A 13,928-nucleotide genomic window follows, 5' to 3' on the forward strand; every position below is an offset into this window, starting at 1 on the left:
CTGCAGCTCTGCAGCGCCCTCTGCTGTCAGACAGCTGGGTTCTGTGTGTGTGTGTGTGTGTGTGTGTGTGTGTGTGTGTGTGTGTGTGTGTGTGTGTGTGTGAGTCACTATTTAAAGTGGCTACTGTCTAAATACAATAACCTGATGGCGGAAGGAATAAAAGATTTGGAGTAATAATTACTGTATATGTAGGATTGCTTTCATTTTATTATCACATGTGTGTGTCTGTGTCTGTGTGTGTGTGTGTATGCGTGTGTGTGTCTGTGTGTGTGTGTGTGTGTGTGTGTGTGTGTGTGTGTGTGTGTGTGTGTGTGTGTGTGTGTGTCTGTCTGTGTGTGTGTGTGTGTGTGTGTGTGTGTGTGTGTGTCTGTCTGGTGTGTGTGTGTGTGTGTGTGTGTGTGTGTGTGTGTGTGTGTCTGTCTGTGTGTGTGTGTGTGTGTGTGTGTGTGTGTCTGTGTGTGTGTATGTGTGTGTGTGTGTCTGTCTGTGTGTGTGTGTGTGTGTGTGTGTGTGTGTGTGTGTGTGTGTGTGTGTGTGTGTGTGTGTGTGTGTGTGTGTGTGTGTCTGTCTCTGTGTGTGTGTGTGTGTGTGTGTGTGTGTGTGTGTGTGTGTGTGTGTCTGTCTCGTGTGTGTGTGCGTGTGTATGTGTGTGTGTGTGTGTGTGTGTGTGTGTGTGTGTGTGCGTGTGTGTGTGTGTGTATGTGTGTGTGTGTGTGTGTGTGTGTGTGTCTGTGTGTGTCTGTGGGAATGTGCTCATCTTTAGCCTAGCCTATATTTTGCCAACATATACATATGTATTTAATTTATCACAGCCAACGAATGAAGAAAGTTAAATTGGTTAGAATATAGCTAGCATATATCATAAATATAATGCAATAATTTAGTTTAGGCTATGCATAGTGCCTAGACCTGCCAACAAATGCTCATTGTTAGAAGAAAACCAAACAATCCTTAAACCTATAGACAACTATAGTACTGTCTACTGTCTGTATAATACTGTCTCATAGTAGAGGAATTACCGTATAGTACAGGAGAAGCTCTCAGGCAGTTTGGACTTCCATTAGCTGTTTAAGTTTAATTACTAATGTTAACTATCATTTTAGTGATCAATAATTAGCCTGTGTCTATGTTATCTCCTTACATATACCTACGCTCTCCGTCTCTGCTAGATTGGGAATGATTGAGATTTCTCTTGGCACAGCTACCAGAAGACTTCCAACTTTCAGACAGGTTGCTCACGTCACATCTACGTCTTCAAGCTCAGTTGGAGGCTGCTCAGTAACGCTCAGCCATCACCGGGAAAGAGACTTCACTGGTCTCCGTCCAGAGACACGGGACCTGCTGCTCCATTATATATACTGACTATGGTCCACACCAATGCAACGAGACGGTGCGGTGCATCATCTTGATAGCACAACGACTCTCTGTACTTCTGTCTAACTTCCAACTTTTTTATATCATTTGTTGCGTCTAAATATCAATGAGGATAAATTAAATTGTTATTGTTGTTCTTATTATTAATTAGGGGTGCTTAGGAACATTTTGAGGTAGCTTCAGCCACCCTAAAATAGGCCTAACAACGTCCCTGTGTATGTGTGTGTGTGTGTGTGTGTGTGTGTGTGTGTAACAGTGCTCTGCTGCCCCCTGCTGGCTTCTCTGCTGCAGTTCCACATGCTGACAAACTACAAAAAATAACTTCCTGTAGTTCTCACCTGCCTGCTCCTGTCCACACAGACATTTCCATTTCCACACAGACACACACACACACACACACACACACACACACACACACACACACACAGACACACACACACACACACACACACAGACACACACACACACACACACAGACACACACACACACACACAGACACAGACAGACACACACACACACACACACACACACACACACACACACACACGTTTGTTTCACTATCTTTGTGGGGACCCCTCATTGACATAATGCATTCCCTAGCCCCTTACCCTAACCTTAACCATCACCACTAAATGCCTAACCTTAACCCTTACCCTCACCCTAACCATAACCTAATTCTAACCCTAATCCTAAAACCAAGTCTTAACCCTCAAACAGACCTTTAACCTTGTGGGGTCCAGCATTTTGGGCACCACAAAGCTGTCGGGACCCCACAAGTATACTGGACTCCCCTGTTTTTGGACCCCACGAATATAGTTAAACAAGAACACACACACACACACACACACACACACACACAGACACACACACACACACACAGAGACACACACACACACACACACACACACACACACACACACACACACATATATACATAGGCCTACATATACATATACACACACACACACACACACACACACACAGACTCACACAGAGATGTTACAGAGACAAACACCACAAACAGTTAACTTATTCATAAAGTTTCTGGAAACGCCTCAAACATTCAGCACTTCATTAACCCTTGCTGAGACTAACTTCTGGAAAAACAGCGTCTGATTCACTCCTCTTACAGTAATCTGGTCTGTGGTTTCCTTGGCAACGCAGACCATAATAACACACCAATAACCCATCAATAACTCTATTTGATCTCTCAAGTTTCTCAAGTGTGGGAGGAAGAAAAAAAACAGTCAGACAAAAGATCTTTTCAAAATTAAGTTTACATGGCAACGTTCCCAAAACAGTGTGTGTGTGTGTGTGGGTGTGGTCTGTGTGTGTGTGTGTGTGTGTGTGTGGGTGTGGTCTGTGTGTGTGTGTGTGTGTGTGTGTGTGTGTGTGTAAACAGGGCGAGGCTCTGCAGGATTTAAATCTCTCTGTGTGTCCCAGTCAGAGTCAGTGTGTTCAGCTCTCTCAGGTAAACTCAGGTACGTCCACGTCTCTCTTCTTTATTCTTTATTCTTTAATCTTTATTCTTTAATCTTTTGGATCAGCTGTTGGGTTAAAACCAGGAAGGAAAACAGGAAGTTAATCTGAAACCTGAAACTTGTTATTGTCTGCGTAGTTTCACGTCCCGTCCACGAGACTTTCTTCCCTCTCTGACATGACTTTATACTTCATACTTCATTCCCAAACTCTCTCTCTCTCTCTCTCTTATCAGCTGTTGCATTAATCTGAAACCTCCAACTGTTTGTAGTTGTATGTGTGTTTCCTCATTATTGTTCAGGACTGTGTGACTTTAAATATGTGACTTCAATCCCAACTTTATTCACACTCAGAGTGAAAACACGGAGACAGAAGAGGGTCTCACAGCATGCGATGTCATTATAAATATAATAGGTTTAGTCAGCTGACTGTTGTGTTGTTCCTGCTGGAGGCTGTGTGTGTTTACACCAACGCAAACACACACAGGACGTATATGCATACTTTACTGCAGTAAAATTACTAATACACAGAGGTGTCAAAAGTATTCACATTCATTACTCAGGTAGAAGTATAGATACTAGGGTTTAAAAAGACTTCTGTAGAAGAAAATGAATGCATTTTAGTACAATGCAAATACATTAAGAACCATACAGTGGCACTCATAAGTTTATGAACCCATGCTCAGTGTTGGGAAGGATACTTTCAAAACGTATTCCGTTACCGAATACAGAATACACAGTCGTTACAGAAAAATGGGGAGTTTTTTGTGATTGTTTTGGGCTAAAATCCTTGATTACGCGGCACGTTTTATTAAAAAATGTGATGGAATATGCGGGATATTTATGCAGTTTTATGCGATGAAATCGTATTTGAAAAAATGCGACCCTCCGCATAAATATGCAGACTTTGACTGATTATGCATTGAATTATGGGATGGCATAATTGCGTTTTTCTGGAGGGACTGAATACATGCCCAAAAATGTAATTTATAACGTATTCCGTTACGTAACTCAACCTGAGTAATGTATTCTGAATACTTGGATAACTTTCACATTTAATTGTATTTTATAAGTGTAGGAATGCGGCCATCACATCCAGCTTACTGAACAGGCCTGTTCTGGTGTGTTCCTCTGTTCCAACTGGCTGAATGTGTACCTCAACAAGCAGATAGATTGTTGTATTTGTAGTCCCGAACTGCATACTACAAAAATCTAACCGCAGTCTAAGCTACCGAGACCAAGCGTGTTTAGATAAAGCACGTTATATGACGCTAACGGAGACTTTTAATGCCAATATGAACGACAAAGGCAGCTGACCAGCGTCCGTATTTTACGAGATGGGAGTGAGAACGTGTTGGGAGTAACGAGGCCATTTTTAAAATGTAAGGAGTAGAAAGTAAAAAGTCTTCTGTAAAATAATTACATGTTGACATGTCATAGTAGGAAAAGCACCATTATTATGGCTTCATTCCACTTAGGAGAGGCCTGGTATTGGGCATGCTCATACCCTGTTTACCTGACGTGGTTATTTTGAAAAATGGAGACATTTCCGTTCGTTTACACGCAAACGGAGAATTCTCCTCTGAAAACGAGTCTTTCTAAAACCTTCGGCCAGAGTGGAGATTTTTGGGAAACTTCATTTGCACGTTTGCATGTAAACTGAGACAAACGGAGGTTTAGGCAGCCGAAGAAGTGAGGAAGAGAAGACAGAGGAAGTGATTAGTTGCTGTTGTTGCTATTTTCGGGATTCTGATTGGCTAACGTGGGCTTGAGCTTCTATGCTACGTTTACACGTGGCCGGCTATTTTCATAAACGGACATTTCAATCTCTCTGTTTTCAAAAATAACATCGTGCACAGCTGTCAGTTTACAGAAAAGTCTTCGTTTACACGTCCCCGTGTATATAGGCCGTCAAGAGCACGCCAGACCTGTAGGTGGCGGTGTATCGAGAAGCTCAAGCCCACGTTAGCCAATCAGAATCCAGAAAATAGCAACAACAGCAATGGCGTTTTTCAAAATAATCATGTACGTGTAAACAGGGAAGAAGTAGGAAAAGCACAAGTGTGTTCAAACCATTAATGATGGCTGCATTCCCCTTAGGAGAGGTCCTGGTATTGGGCATGCTGACTCACTGAAATATCTCACTGAGCCCTCGTTAAGGTGATCAATCTCAGCTGTGATTTTCCTACTATGACAAGTCAACATGTCTGCTGTGAAAAAGGTCCCTTCCATGCAGTAATACTCTACCTGGAAAGAAGTACTCATTCAGGTAACATTTTTCTGAGTTAAAACGAAAGGTAAAGAAGAACCAAAGTAGGAAACAGGTGTTCATGTCCTGAAGACAACAGTTAAGTTTAGACACGTAACTGTCTTGTGTTTTCTCCTTAACTTCTCCAGGACATGAACACCTGTTTCCTGGTGAAAGTCTTGTGTTTTCTCCTTAACTTCTTCAGGACACGAACACCTGTTTCCTGGTGAAAGTCTTGTGTTCTGTATCTGTTTAGTTTGGACGTTAATGTCTTCAGTTTGGTATAAAAACACAAACACACATGCAGGATGTTTGAGAACTCCCTTGAGATAGCTGCTTAGTTAGCCCTGGTTTTTTTTGAGGGGAACAATGGTTCTGGAAAAATCTGGACGGAAGTCAAGCATGTTGAACTAAAGGTGTGTGTGTGTGTGTGTGTGTGTGTGTGTGTGTGTGTGTGTGTGTGTGTGTGTGTGTGTGTGTGTGAGTGACGTAGATAAACATGTGCAGACAGCAGAGAGAGTTTTAGTTTCAGGATTTTCATGTTCAGGTCAGGACTGGCCCACCACGCCCTCTGACTCTCCCTCTTCTGTTTCAGATCCCGACCGGCAGCATGAACGTGAGTCTGAGTCTCCTCTTTACCTCGACATCAATCTGTTTTAACGATAATGTTTATCACCGTGACGTTTATAAACTTGAGATGCATCGTCTGTATAGATTAGATTAGATTCAACTTTGTCATTGCACAAGTAAGGGCCACTAGTACAACGAAATGAAATGGAAGTAATTATTAATTACCTGTGAAGATCGGTGTATGGCTTCCATACAACGCACATATGCATCCAAGTTATGTTTTGGGCAATTTGGATGAAAGAAACCAATATTTCTGATATAAAAACTTTGAAAACGGGTGAAATTGTACCCGAGGACAATACAAGAGTTAACATCTAACCAGTAGTGCAATCATTAAAAGTGATTTTCTTTATAGCGGTGCTTAAAAAACTCATTAAACACAGAATGCAGTCTGATCATGTCCATTATTAACCCTCCTGTTGTCGTCCCGTCGACCATTAACTTGTCCTTTCAGGTCTAAATTGAAAATGATTTTTATTTTGTGCTTTTTCCAACGTTTTAGTTTGCTTTTGACGCAGTTTTAAACATTTTTTTCCTGTTTTTCAAGGCTTTTTTTTAAATTCATGGTCAACAAACCTAATTTAAATGACATTATAACCTAATTTTTGAGTTAAAAAAATTAGAAATTATGAATTATTTTGACTAATAGTTAAAGTCAGAGGGTGCTGAATGATATATTTTTTTTAAGATTATATTTTTTGGGCATTTTAGGCCTTTATTTATATAGGACAGCTAAAGACATGAAAGGGGAGAGAGGGGGGGGAATGACATGCAGCAAAGGGCCACAGGGCGGAGTTGAACCTGCGGCCGCTGCATCCAGGAGTAAACCTCTATACGGGTGCCTGCTCTACCGACTGAGTTAACCGGGCACCCAGGATGTGCTGTTTTAAAACCCTTTATACATAAAATTGAATAAAACACCCACAATTCAATGGAAGTAATTATTAATTACCTGTGAAGATCGGTGTATGGCTTCCATACAACGCACATATGCCTCCAAGTTATGTTTTGGGCAATTTGGATGAAAGAAACCAATATTTCTGATATAAAAACTTTGAAAACGGGTGAAATTGGACCCGAGGACAATACAAGAGTTAACATCTAACCAGTAGTGCAATCATTAAAAGTGATTTTCTTTATAGCGGTGCTTAAAAAACTCCTAAACACAGAATGCAGTCTGATCATGTTAGTCCATTATTAACCCTCCTGTTGTCCTCGGGTCACATTTGACCCATTTTTAAAATAAAGGAATGTGGATGGTTCGCTCCGATGCTCCTCACAAGTAAAATAAATGACCAGCTCACTCCTGTCATTGAGTTTGGGTGTTTCATTCAATTTAATTGCATTTGGAGAAAAAAAACCCATAAAAGAACGTTGAAAAACATGTCAAAAATGTCAGAAAAACATTCAATAAATAGAAATAAACACAAAAAAGTCAAAAGGTGCAGAAAATAAATCGACAAAGACATCGAGAAAAGTGACAAAAACCAAACGTTGCATGGTCGACCGGAAGACAACAGGAAGGTTAAAGTGCATTTAGCAAATAAAGTGCATAGAGTCATAGTCCATAGAAGAGACACAATGCAGTATGAACATATATGGTGTATAGTGCATTGTTGAGAGTGCATAGTGATCAATTATTTATTTATATATATATATATATATATTAGGGCTGTCAAACAACTAATTTTTTTTACTCGCGATTAATTGCTGAAGTTCTATAGTTAATCACATATTTAATCACATGATTAAAATTCTATTATTTTGCATTTCAGAACAGTTTTTAAGTCCATATTAACAATCGAAAGCCATTCTTACCAGTGGATCTTGATTGGGAATCAAATGAATGCAAAGAAAGTTACTTTATGAACTTGATTTTAAGATTTGTAATTATTTATTTACTGTAAACAAAAGAAAAATGTGTGAATCTGTCATTATTGCACAATTCCTCCAAGTACCTAACTGAAAAACTACAAATCCCTATCCTTACCAGAGTCAATATAGTGTTTAGTAACTCCTAAATAATGTTGATGACTCACTGATGTCCAGTGATCACGGTTAATGAGACAGAGTTTGGACTCTGCAGCTGTTCCAGTGTGGCTGCTTCCTCCGTGTCATACAGGCTGCGTGGTGAGACTACTGTCCCCCTCGACGGCAACGAGACGGGTCAGAACACGCCAACCGTAGTACGTCTTTAAGACCCGAGTCCTCTACCATGCTGACAGGTCTGCAGTTAGTTGCCACCCATTTCGCAGCTGTAGTAATTTTTTGGGATTTGGTTTCATCCACAGGTCGGCAAGTAGCACTCACACAGCTTGACGTGCTTCGGTGATATTTTAATTCGGCTTTACACAACGTGCATATGGCTTTGACTTGTCTACGAGCCGTCTGGGAGTTTCTGAAAATAAAAAGCTCCATTCAGAGTTATTGCTGCTGTGTTTCTCCATCATGCTGCAGCAGCCGCAGCAGGATGTGTTAGGAGGAAGTGGCAGCTTGATGAGAAGTAACGGTGCTGCAAAGAGTCAAAATAGTAGCTGTTAGGACCACACCAAGCCCAGGGAAGTGGAACATAAATTAATAAATGGTGGCATGAGATTAAAAAGAATTAATCGCGTCGGCTCTTAATCGCATCGCGATTAACGCTGACAGCCCTAATATATATATATATATATATATATATATATATATATATATATTCTGCACCTAAGCTATGGAGGCAGCGGTCGAGCAGCAACTTTCAATCAGTAGTTCGACTAAAACTGCAATAGTTTAACGACCGGTAGCTGCACGAAACATGGAACTTTACTTCTGAGGTGTGTGTGTGTGTGTGTGTGTGTGTTTATTGCACAGCTTTGTTGAATACTCACTTCTGTCATAAAAGTGGAGGTTTCACATTATCTGTTGCATAAGTACGTGAAGTAATAAAATCTCTGAGATTATAAATACAAAACCTAGGGCAAACAGTGTGTGTGTGTGTGTGTGTGTGTGTGTGTGTGTGTGTGTGTGTGTGTGTGTGGATTATGAATGTCACAGGGTGGTATTCATCTCTTGAACCAACACCTTCATACAGAACATTCCTGACGAGTCCGTCACCAACACACCCTGAAACACACACACCCACACAGAGACACACACACACACACAGTCCCAAGTAGAAGAAGTATGATTGGACCAAACCAAGCTAAATATTGACAGTTCAGTTTTATTTATTTATTTAGTAACTTTCTTTGCATTCATTTGATCCCAATCAAGATCCACTGGTAAGAATGGCTTTCCATTGTTAATATGGACTTAAAAACTGTTCTGAAATGCAAAATAATAGAATTTTATTCATGTGATAAAACATGCGATTAATCGCGATTAACTATAGAAATTCAACAATTAATCGCGATTAAGAAAAATTGTGAGCACCCACAGAGGAAAACATAAATCGGCGCCTACAATTAAGACTCATATTTACCTTTATAGTGACGACGCCTCTAGTGGCCTCCTGTAATTGTTACGACAACGCAGGAAGTTAGGAAGCAGGTTGGGGTGGTGGATGGGTCAGTCAAACACTTCTGGTGGCAGCATCTGGTGGACGTTAGAGAAACTGCTGACAGTCAAGTTTCTCACTTCTTTACTTCCTTCTTTCTCTGCAGCTGGAAGACGCTCTTGGTGAAGGGTGGCCCTCTGCTGCCCCCAACACCCAATCAGGTCCCTGGCCTGGACAACCCGCCAATCCCACCTGGCCAGGTATGATTGTCATCATGAATCATTAATCAATAACTAATCATTGTGAGATAGGGCATGCCTTGATGGAGGTCTTTACGTTAAGGGTGCCCTTTTAGTCTTCAGAACAAATCTGTAAGATGTTATCTGAACCTGATGTATATAAATTAGCCTGACTTTCAAACCAAAAAGAGTCTCACAGTTTTGCTGGATGTATATGTTTACCAGGAGATACCAAAAACATTAAATCCAACAAATTCATAAAACAGAAGTCAGTCAACAATGAAAAACAGTGACGGCATAAACAGGGTCAAATGAAAAGAAAATTGAATTATTTGAAAACCATGTTCAGGTCAGCCACCTGCCAACCCCGCCTGGCCCGGAGGTCCTGGAGGTCAGCCACCTGCCAACCCCGCCTGGCCTGGAGGTCCTGGAGGTCAGCCACCTGCCAACCCCGCCTGGCCTGGAGGACCTGGAGGTCAGCCACCTGCCAACCCCGCCTGGCCTGGAGGACCTGGAGGTCAGCCACCTGCCAACCCCACCTGGCCCGCAGGCCCTGGAGGTCAACCACCTGCCAACCCCAGCTGGCCTGGAGGACCAACTCCCAACCCCAGCTGGCCTGGAGAACCAACTCCCAACCCCAGCTGGCCCGCAGGCCCCGGAGGTCAGCCACCTGCCAACCCCAGCTGGCCTGGTCCTGGAGGACCTGGACCCGGACCTGTCCCTGCCGTTGCCCCCCAACAAAGTCTGGTGAGACATGGATGGATTTATGAATTGTTGAATGGCTCGATCTCTCTGTATCTTTCAGTATCTCTGTGTCTCTCTCCCTCAACCCAAACACTCGAGGCAAATGGCCCACAACCAAGACCCAGGTTCTCACAGAGGTTTCTGCCTGTTAAAAGGAAGTTTTTTCTTTGCTGCTGTCTCAACGAATGCTTGCTCTTCGGGGGATTGTTGGAGGGTGGTCTAGAAGTGTCCCGAGATAACTTCTGTTAGGATTTGACACTATACATACTACTGAATTGAATTTGTAATGGATGGATGGATGATGTCGTGGCAATTTTGTAATCCCACTTAACAACAACAGGACAAAAATCTCTTACAGTATCCCACTTTTAATGCTCAGAGCATGGTACACAAGACAAAGGTTAGTTTGTAATATACACACCGATGGGAGGCTGCTCTCTCCCTTTGTACCTGGGCTTGGTCCTCTCCCTCTGGTCAGGGTAGTTTCTTTCAGTTAGTGTATTGTATACCCTTTGTTTTCAAGACTAAGGGCTCACCAGCCAGAGGTTAGAATCTAATGATAACATCCAGTCGGGCAACCACGCCTTAGCATGTGCAATCAAGTCAAGATCAATTTATAAAACATTGTAATGTCATGTAAATTAAATACAGCATGATTAAAGACAACTTCCCTCACAATGGATAGTTGGATTGTTGGATGAATGGATAGTTGGACTGTTGGATGAATGGATAGTTGGATTGTTGGATGAATTGATAGTTGGACTGTTGAATGAATGGATTAGTTGGACTGTTGGATGAATGGATAGTTGGACTGTTGGATGAATGGATGAATGGATAATTGGACTGTTGGATGAATGGATAGTTGGACTGTTGGATTGTTGGATGAATGGATAGTTGGACTGTTGGATGAATGGATAGTTGGACTGTTGGATGAATGGATAGTTGGACTGTTGGATGAATGGATAGTTGGACTGTTGGATGAATGGATAGTTGGACTGTTGGACTGTTGGATGAATGGATAGTTGGACTGTTGGATTGTTGGATGAATGGATAGATGGATTGATGGATGGATTGATGGATTTTTGGATAGGTGGAGTTAACAGCTGTTTCCTGTTGACAGGCGGTCCCTTACAAACAAAATCTTCCAAGTGGAGTTTATGACAAACTGCTCATCACCATCGCTGGGATCGTGAACCCCAACGCTCAAAAGTCAGTATGAACACTTCAACATAAACAATGAATGCATGAATTGTCACATAATATACTACAGTTAACAAATCTTGGGGAATTTAGTTAATGGTGTGATGATGTCTGTTGTTTTCAGGATCACAGTGGACATGTTCGCAGGTCAGGACCTGGCCTTCCACTTTAACCCTCGCTTCAATGAGGACGGCAAGAAGGTGATCGTTAGGAACAGCTGCATCGGCACCAAGTGGGGGAGAGAGGAGAGAGAACTGCAGAACTTCCCCTTCGTCCAGGGACAGCCATTCGAGGTCCAATATTTAATTCACACTAAGAATACTCATGGTTTAGGTCTTTATTTGTTAATAATGAGAAACCTTTTTGAATGTGAGGGATGACTAAAGTCCTTGTTTGGTTTTTGTTCGTCTTCTAACGATGACAATGACTACGTTTACATGCACATATTCACATTTTTGTCGTTATTCTGAAAAAGAGAGTATTTAGACTAAAGTCCAGTTCAGACTAAAGATTCTGGATGAGACAATTGTTGGGCGTACACTCACACTCGCCCAGTTAAGTTAGTTACACTGCCAAGGTGCCCTTGAGCAAGGCACTGAACCCCCCCCCCGAACCGCTCAGGGCGCCTGTTCAGCAGTTGCAGCCCACTCACTCTGACATCTCTCTATTATTGCATGCAAAAGGACCTGAGCAAGTGTGTGTATGTCAGGCCTGTGTGTAGTGTGTAGAGTGGAGTGTAAATTGTAATTTCCCCATTGGGGATCAATAAAGACAATAAATTACTATTATTATTAAACCGTGCTCGAGCACGCTCGCCACCAAAGTCAGGTACCTTTGACTAGGCAAGGCAGCTTTATTTGTAGAGCATATTTCAGCAACAGGACAAACGATTAAAATACAAGAATACAAGTAACAGTGCAGTATAAGAACAAGTTAACTGAGTCCAACTTGGGCCTCCTAGAGGACTTAACCAGTTCCAAACTGGGCCTTCTTGCCACCCATCTTTTATTTTAAAATATAGTCGTCACTATAAGTCTTAGTTTCTTTCTTGGAAAAACCTGCGCAAAAACCCTTTCAGTTGAAATTCACACTTTTTGTAATTTGTGGTCTTATTTCAACCGTAAATCCTTTTTATATTCATAAAAGGTTGTTTCTTATTAAACCCACACAATGCAATCAGTTACAGTACGGTGTAAGAAATTAAGAAATGAACAATTATTTAAAGAAAGGCAACATCAAAAAGAAAGGTCTTCAGCCTTGATTTAAGAGAGCTGAGAGTTGCAGCAGACTTGCAGTTTTCTAGAAGTTTGTTCCAGATATGTGGAGCATAGAAACTGAACGCTGCTTCTCCCTGTTTAGTTCAGACTCTGGGGACAACAAGCAGACCTAGACTAGTGTGATTGCTCCGTGCCATCCCCGGGCCCGGTACGCTAAACCACACCAAGGTCCGCTTGAAAGAGGAGGGCCAGGGCATGGTTCGGTTGGACTCAGGCACGGTATGCATCAGTGTAATCGCTAAACGTGCCCGGGTCTGGTTCTTACCTTACAGATAAACTGGAATTGCAGTTGGCAAGTCCCGCAATGTAACATCGTTAGCGTGCTCTGGCCCTGAATGTTTTTGAATGTGAGTGCAGGTCAGGGTGGGGGAGGGGGGACAATCGTGCTTGGGCACGGTTCAAGGCAACTGGGCCAGTGTGAGTGCACGCCCTAAACTTGCAGCTCCTTGCAATGCTTTGGTCTGAAAAAGCAAGTTAATGACCGTTTGTGTTGTTGATTTTTGTTGCAGATGAAGATCTTGTGCACCAACAAAGAGTTTAAGGTGGCCGTCAACAACGCTCACGTGTTGGCGTTCCAACACAGAGTCACGAACCTCAAATCCATCAACTCACTCAACATCTACTGCGACCTCAAACTGTCCAAGGTCAACCTGGAGACGTTGCCCTGAGGAAAATCTACCGCAGATCTACCGAGGACCCACCATAGATCTACTGAGGACCCACCATAGATCTACTGAGGACCCACCATAGATCTACTGAGGACCCACCATAGATCTACTGAGGATCCATCACAGATTTGCTAAAGAATACCCAGAGATCTACTGGGGATCCACCAGAGCTCTACTGGGGATCCACCAAATATTTGTTGGGGATCCACCAGAGCTATACTGGGGATCCACCAAAAATCTACTGGGGATCCACCAGAGCTATACTGGGGATCCACCAGAGATCTACTGGGGATCCACCAGAGATCTACTGGGGATCCACCAAATATTTGTTGGGAATCTACCAGAGATCTACTGGGGATCCACCAGAGAACTACTGGGGATCCACCAGAGCTATACTGGGGATCCACCAGAGATCTACTGGGGATCCACCAAATATTTGTTGGGAATCTACCAGAGAACTACTGGGGATCCACCAGAGAACTACTGGGGATCCACCAGAGATCTACTGGGGATCCACCAGAGATATACTGGGGATCCACCAAAGAACTACTGGGGATCCACCAGAGATATACTGGGGGATCCACCAGAGATCTA

The 13,928-nt window shown here is 42.5% G+C and overlaps 1 protein-coding gene across 4 annotated transcripts; it reads left to right on the top strand.

Moving 5' to 3' along the window:
- Window positions 1-2,762: 2,762 nt before the first annotated feature.
- lgals3b (lectin, galactoside binding soluble 3b) lies at window positions 2,763-13,585 on the top strand. 4 transcript variants are annotated; one of them, XM_031304650.2, is made up of 8 exons: window positions 2,763-2,856; window positions 5,697-5,717; window positions 9,373-9,466; window positions 9,795-10,192; window positions 11,310-11,398; window positions 11,514-11,682; window positions 13,176-13,357; window positions 13,443-13,585. In XM_031304650.2, exons 2-7 carry the CDS (start codon window positions 5,712-5,714, stop codon window positions 13,332-13,334), a joined length of 915 nt encoding a protein of 304 aa, XP_031160510.1. In that variant the 5' UTR covers window positions 2,763-2,856; window positions 5,697-5,711; the 3' UTR covers window positions 13,335-13,357; window positions 13,443-13,585. The 4 variants fall into 4 exon arrangements, with proteins under 4 accessions (XP_031160510.1, XP_035850314.1, XP_035850316.1 ...); XM_035994421.1 differs by having other exon boundaries at window positions 13,176-13,350; window positions 13,449-13,585; XM_035994423.1 differs by having other exon boundaries at window positions 2,764-2,856; window positions 9,921-10,192.
- Window positions 13,586-13,928: the final 343 nt, after the last annotated feature.

This window comes from Sander lucioperca, chromosome 18 (assembly GCF_008315115.2).
Source record: "Sander lucioperca isolate FBNREF2018 chromosome 18, SLUC_FBN_1.2, whole genome shotgun sequence".
NCBI classification, from domain to species: Eukaryota; Metazoa; Chordata; class Actinopteri; order Perciformes; family Percidae; genus Sander; species Sander lucioperca.

Excerpts from the sequence above, each read along its gene's own strand:
- lgals3b (XM_031304650.2), top strand. Across the intron at positions 9,467-9,794 it reads CGCCAATCCCACCTGGCCAG|GTCAGCCACCTGCCAACCCC; the intron begins GTATGATTGTCA and ends AACCATGTTCAG. Across the intron at positions 11,683-13,175 it reads TCCAGGGACAGCCATTCGAG|ATGAAGATCTTGTGCACCAA; the intron begins GTCCAATATTTA and ends TTTTTGTTGCAG.